At 42.2% G+C, this 7,310-nt stretch overlaps 1 protein-coding gene across 1 annotated transcript; it reads right to left on the bottom strand.

The window, feature by feature from the left end:
• Nucleotides 1-1,413: 1,413 nt before the first annotated feature.
• LOC138887295 (uncharacterized) lies at nucleotides 1,414-2,139 on the bottom strand. Its single transcript, XM_070169025.1, has one exon. The coding sequence runs from the start codon at nucleotides 2,137-2,139 to the stop codon at nucleotides 1,414-1,416; it is 726 nt and encodes a 241-aa protein (XP_070025126.1).
• Between the last annotated feature and the right edge of the window lie 5,171 nt (nucleotides 2,140-7,310).

Here is a 7,310-nt window from a genome sequence, read left to right on the forward strand (position 1 = left end):
AAGTTCAAAATAACACACTTAAGGCCAATGACCTTCGCCAAGAAGAAAAGTTCGACCTCGATCGAAACACGACGGGTTAATATTTCTACGAAAGTTTGAAATAATACCCTTAAGGCCAAGGGCCTTCACCAAAATGAAGAGTTCGACCTCGATCGAACAACGACCGGTTACTATTTCGACGAAAGTTCGAAATAACACCCTCAAGGCCAAGGACCTTCGCCAAAAAAGAAGAGTTCGACTTCGATCGAACAACGACCGGCTACTATTTCGATGAAAGTTTGAAATAACACACTTAAGGCCAAGGGCCTTTTCCAAAAGGAAGAGTTCGACTTCGATCGAACAATGCTGGATTAATATTCCGACGAAAGTTCAAAATAACACCATCAAGGCCAATAGCCTTCGCCAGAAAAGATGAGTTCGACTTCGATCGAATAACGACGGGTTAATATTTCGATGAAAGTTTGAAATAATACCCTTAAGGCCAAGGGCCTTCGCCAAAAAGAAGAGTTCGACCTCGATCGAACAACGACCAGTTACTATTTCGATGAAAGTTCGAAATAACACCCTCAAGGCCAAGGGCCTTCGCCAAAAAAGAAGAGTTCGACTTCGATCGAACAATGACCGGTTACTATTTCGATGAAAGTTTGAAATAACACACTTAAGGCCAAGGGCCTTTGCCAAAAGGAAGAGTTCGACTTCAATCGAACAATGATGGATTAATATTCCAACGAAAGTTCAAAATAACACCATCAAGGCCAATGGCCTTCGCCAGCAAAGATGAGTTCGACTTCGATCGAATAATGACGGGTTAATATTTCGACGAAAGTTCGAAATAACACCCTCAAGGCCGAAGGCCTTCGCCAAAAAGAAGAGTTCGACCTCGTTCGAACAACGACGGGTTAATATTTCGACGAAAGTTTGAAATAATACCCTTAAGGCCAAGGGCCTTCGCCGAAGAAAAAGTTCGAAAAATCCTAGGGGCCAAAGGCCATCGCCGGAGAAAACTGGGACTCACGACGGGATAATACTTCAATATAAGCTTGAATGTAACATCCCTACAGCTAAGGTCATTATTAGAAAAAGAGTTTGATACCATTCGGACTATGATGGGATAGCACCTCGACACAAGACCGAAAGCACCGTCCCATAAGCTAAAGCCATCATCAAGGCTCTGCTCAACCCGTGTGACATTAAATTTCCTAAGATTCGAGAACTCATCACGTGGAAATCTACTTCTTTGCACCAAAGTTATGAAGATCAAAACAGGAAAAGAAGTACATGAGTCATATAACAATGGAAAATTTCTCTTTATACAAAGCTACTGCACGAACAACGACAGATTACATACGGCTAAAACCAACGGAGTCCAAGAAAAAAACAATACAAAAAAAACAGACAAAGATAGCAATTCTTTCACTTGGCACCATCACCGCCACCCTCTTCACCTCCATTTCCAGGAAATCCTCCATCATCGTCCGCGCCCTCATCAGCTTCCGGCATCGCAGAGTCATATCCATAGTTAACACGAGCCTCTCGTGCCTTCGCCCGTGCTCCTTCATATGCGGCCTTGGTAACATTGCCCGCCTCCCACAAACTCTTATATATGTCCTGATGGGCTTCAGTATGAACCCAAAGCTCGTGCAAATTATGGGGAACATCGGTGGAGGAAGATTCGACTTGAGCCAACAGTTGCTCCTTTTCGTCCTCAAGAGTAGTGACACGATCCCCTAAGGTCGATGCCTCTAAGTCGATCTTTCCAATGCGTTCATCGAGCCTCGCCTCCCTTAGCGTGGCCATCGCCCTCTCCGATTCTTGCTCGAATTGGAGGACGCGGATAGTGTTCTCCAGAGCCGCCACCCTTGCCGAAGCCAATGACCAAGCACTCTCGATGTTCTCCAACCCAGTAACTTTTCTCTCCAACTCGGCCAATTTTACCATCCACTCCGCGCTCATAGCCTCGACCTTGATAAGATTCTGATCCATCTCAGACTGTATCGACCTCAGCTTCCCCTGAAGATATTCACACTCTGCAACAACCCCTTTGCCTAACCCAAACTCTTCGTCCTTTGCACGAAGTTGCTCCTCGAGCATGCTACTTTTGCGAATAGCCTCCATCAATTGCTGGTCCCTTTTCTCCATTTCCTCGCCGAGGGATTGAGCACCAGGGTTCGCCTTCAACCGTTCGTGCATCTCACGACACTTATTGTGATAACGCTAATACTTCTCCAACATCTTCAGGAAAATCTTGGCCCGAATGTCAGCCCTATGAGCACTCTCAATTTCCACCATGTACGTCTGAAAAATGAAAAGATGGGATAAGACCATATCGTCCAGAAAAGTAAAAGGAACATGAAAGAAAGGCGAAATGTACCCTCAAGCCGATAGCGCCACTTCATGCATCAAGTCAATATCAGGAACATTCTGAAGAGCCTCGTTCTTGGCGGTAGAACACAATATGTCGAATTGCGACACCAGATCCTCCGTGTCCCCTAGGAGATTAATATCCGATGATATCTCAAGAATACGGGACAAGCCTCCCGCATGAACCAATTAATGGGTAAGACCCTCTTCAAACATCCTAACATCATCGGGGTCAAGATCAGACTCAGATTTGTAGTCGTCGACCACGACACCTTTTCCTCTTTCTGCGGCCTTAGAAGTCTGACCCCTTGTCGCGGTAGGTTACTGATCAATCATAGCGGTAGGGATCTCCGTCGATGGGTGATAATAGGCTAAATCTAGGTAATTTGGCGATTGTTTATGCTTCCACTTGATTATATTCCAATATCATAATATGGCTAATTGATGAAAAAGAGGCTCTAATTGTGAATTGTATACATTTCAGGTTGAGGAGCCTATGTGATGCTTTAAAAGTGTGATTGGAACCATTCTGGAGCAAGAAAGACTCATCGGGGCTGAGTACGCTTGAAGACGAGGAAAATAAACGATGAAACAGAAAACTGGACATGCGCGCCCAGGTGCGCGCCCGCGCTACTTTTAGCGCATCCAAGACAGAATCCTCATCCAACTAGCGCGGCCAGATGCGCATCCAGGTGCGCGGTCGCGCTAGTCCAAATTTCGGGAAGAATTATTTATGGGAAAAATTGAAAATCTGGAAGAAAACCCACTTAACCTATATAAAGTCAAGCTCACCCAAGGAAGTTTTATCAAGATTTTCATAGTCTAGTGCAAGAAATAGAGAGGCAAAAGGCAAGGAGGAGATTGGACCATCAAGTTCTTCTTTTCTTCTCTTTGTTTTGCTATTTGTGATGAAACTGAACCTATTTGTGATGAACACTAGTATGAGTGGCTAAAACCCATTGTTCTGGGGTCATGGGTTAAACATGAATGTTGTTGTTTGAAGTTTAATTTGACAAAGTTGGTTTATCTTATTGGGTTGTTTATTTAATTCTGCTTTTAATTATTTTGCTGAGTAGCTAACAGTGAAATACTATCTACGAATCTTTAGTTGAACTCGAAAGTGAGAACTTTAGCTTGCATATAGAATTAAATAGAACAAGTTCTTGAACCCGGGCCTCGAGGAACGGATTAGCAATTGGGATAGACATATACCCAATTGCCTTGTTTGGTTGAAATACGGGAATTGTAAATTTATTTTTGTTAATTTTAATTCCATAGACATATAGGCATTGAGTTAACTTGAATAGGCGAGTAAGAACTCGATAGATTCTTATGAGTAATATCAACCCTGTCAATCAATAACCCAGATAAATTGATTAGTCATTTTAAGCCAAGAACACAACACGATTGTTAATTAGCCCGTGACCCTGGAATATCCTTTCCTACTATTTGTTACTCGAAATTGTTATTTGTTTGGTTAATTGCTCTAGTTAAATTATTGATTGGTAGTTAGGTAGTAAAACAATTACATCTCTATTTTGTGGAAAACCTCTTGAATAGACAAATTAATTTGAGTTTGAAGTAGTCAATAGTTAATCATAAGTCTTCGTGAGAACGATACTCTACTCACTACTCTATTACTTGACGATCACGTGCACTTGCGTGAGTATTTTTGGTCGTAACAATGGGGCAGACGCAGTGGCTGACTCTGTCTCTACAAGCAGAATGGCATCAACTCCCACCTCAGATCCTGCCAAGGGAAGGTCTTCCTCTAGATGTATCATGGCCGAAGGAGCCGTTTCAGACTCCACTCGTCGCCTCTTTGATGGCCCCTCTCCCTCTTCGGCACGGGAAGATTCCCCGCTGGGAAGGTAATAGGGGCCAGAGTCTCAGTTCGAGGGGTAGCCTCCGTGCGTACGGCCACAGCCGTAGATTCAACTGAAGCAGCCCTCGACGAAGGTCGAGTAGTAGACATTGAAGTAGGGCGAGTGAACAATGTAGGCTAACGAAAAGCTAGTGGATGAGCCCTCACTCTCTACGCTCTCTCTGACATCGACGAACATCACATAAGAAACTAAGTAAAAAGGGAAGGGGGAAGAATAGCGAACAAAAATGATATTACTCACCAGTAAGGGGCTTGCATCCATATTTCTCATAGAAGGACGACTATGTGCGGACCCCCGCCATATAAGGGAGGATGGCGCTCACCCACTCGCGGATGCCATTAACAGGTGCAGGGGGTAGTTTCGCGGTTGTAAAAACAAAAGAACAAATTTCAAGTACTGACCAAAGGGAAGTGGTCGAGCATCATCCTGACCAAAAGTATAAAAACGTGCGAAGTTCCATTTCTCAGGGAACCCCATAGGATCTGCTACAAGGTGCTCGGTCCGCACATAGAAGTAATTCTCGTAGAAGCGATGGTTGGCTCTGTCGTCCATCTTCACCACCAAGCTCTTCGACCCTCGGTGGCGCATGTGAATCATCGTGACACGAATGAGCTAAGGGACGAAGATATTAAGCATGTGCCCCAAAGTAATCTCACGACCGGCAAGCTCCGCAAATTTGAGCAGCATAAGGAACAATTTATACATGTACGACGAAAGTTGAGCCGGGCATACCTCGTAAAAGCGGCAAAAGTCTACCACCAAGAGAGGAAGAGGAAGCGTGTACCCAACAATAAAAGGGTAGGCATAGAATGCGCAATACCTGGGCGGTCAAAATGAACTATATCGTTCCCCACTGCCAGCAGTATTTCGACGTAGCGAGGGATTCCCCACCTAGCCTTCAATTCTGCGATCCCCTCCTCATCTATGACAGAGGAAGCAGGTTTCGGCTCCTCCCTGGCGAGACTGTGTAAATCGTTCCATGGTCTCCCAGGGCGAGGCAAGATCTCAGCCACCGATGGGACCTCCTCATCTTCTACCACTTCTACTCCCCCAGTGGCAAGTACATCGCTTTCCGACACTGGAATTGTGGCAGGAAGGTCAGCGCGAGAGGAATCACCAGCTATTTGTATCAATTTGATAAAAAGGAAAGACGAAAGTTCCTGGCTAGCCAGAGAAAATAAAAAATCCAAAGTATTAGGAGAAAAGAAGATTCACAAAGTTCTTTCAAGTAAAGGCACGGAAGTGTGTCAATCGAATGGTGCATTCCTTCTATTTATAAGAGGTATAAATTCCCAAGCGCGAAACCCAAGAGTCGCCAATCGAAGTTGAAAGGGCATAAAACGGTTCAATCCCTTGGGAACGTGTGTCATAATGGCAGCAGCCACGAACAACGTTTCAAGCTAAACGATGTTTCGATTCCAAAACGGCCGCAATGGTTCAAGGATATCGATAGGGCGCCGTTACGTTGCTTGAATCCAAAGATCATACCCAAGGGGTAGGTAGTCAGATTTCTCTTAAAAATGTAACCATAATTCGTCTACCAGGCCCAACAAGAGACGACCCCGGCAGACGGAGGGACTAACTGTATTGGTCAAAATCTGACCGCTGCGGCCGACCCAACCGAGATCCCGTCCAAGCAGCAAGGCAGTGGAAGACGACATGATTTGTTCCAAACCCCGTACTCATAATACCCGCCAAGTCAAAGAACAATAGTCAGGGGACGACGAAAGAGGACATGATATGAAGGTGCATTGACCCAAGAACATAGCAAGGATTCCACAACTATATATAGGGAGGAACCTTCCTAGAAAAAAGGGGTTTTCTCTCTCTCTTTCCTCTCCTATGTAATCTTGTTAGCAAAAAGAAGACAAAGTAATCTTCCATTGATTATGTAAAACATTCATCTCCATCAATTAGTGAGCGAAGAAATATAAAACCTCAATAAGATTGATTGCCCATATTTCATCTTATGCATTATTTTCTGATTTGCTTATGGATCTGGAGTTTATTATGTTTGACTAAGATTTACCTCTTCATCTTCATTAATTGATTTAATAAAAAAGGTTTCAATATCTTTTGGTCAAACATATTTCATTAATTGATTTAATCAAAAAAGTTTCGATATCTTTTGGTCAAACATATTAGACGAACAACTTTTACACTATGTTGGTTAATATTTTTAGGTTTTATACCAGTTCAGTTAGTTTGTAAACTTTTGTACTCAAATTAGGTTATAAATTCTAGAAAATGTGCAATTTCTTGCTCGCTCAGCTTTCTCCTTTCTACATCAGCTAATCACTCTATGTTCAACCGACGTCACTTGCTCGGTACTCAACGAAGATATATATACTTTACTAGATTGGGCATACTTTTGTCTTTGGGCATGTACGGTTTAACCAAGTAATTATTTTACAAACAAACAAGTCAAATGATGTAATTACACTTAATTATAGTCATATCTAATTATAAGGTAGTTTTTTAAATAGTGGCAGAGCTACATAACTTCAAAGGGTGTCAGTTAACTCCCTTTGTCGAGAAAAATACACTGTTTAAATAAGTATAAATTATTATATATATATATATATATATATTATGTATCCCTAATTTCTTCGTGTATTTACTTTCTTAAATTTTGACACCTCTTGCTTTTAGTGAAAATCCTAACTCCACTACTGTTTTCAAATTAGCTCTAAGCAAAATGAACCAGAACATATATATGCAGACCATAACTAAGTTATGTTGATCTACCACTTGAAAAAAAAATCACGACGAAATAATAATGTAAGTGACGGATCCAGAATTTTTAAATTATAGATACGTAACTATTTTTAATTTGATAATTACTACTTAGACTGGGTGCTCAACTAATATGTATTTATATGAATTATTAGTTTTTCTATATAAAGTATTAGTGTTGTGTCCCAAAGCAATGGGTGCTTAAGCACCCATACTAGACAATGTAGATCCGCCGGTGAATAATGTAAGGGGCGAATCCAGAAATTTTAAATTATGGGTGCTTAACTATTTTTAGTTTGGAAATTAACTTCTTGATTGGGTGCTTAA

This window comes from Nicotiana sylvestris, chromosome 3 (assembly GCF_000393655.2).
Source record: "Nicotiana sylvestris chromosome 3, ASM39365v2, whole genome shotgun sequence".
In the NCBI taxonomy this organism is placed as follows: Eukaryota; Viridiplantae; Streptophyta; class Magnoliopsida; order Solanales; family Solanaceae; genus Nicotiana; species Nicotiana sylvestris.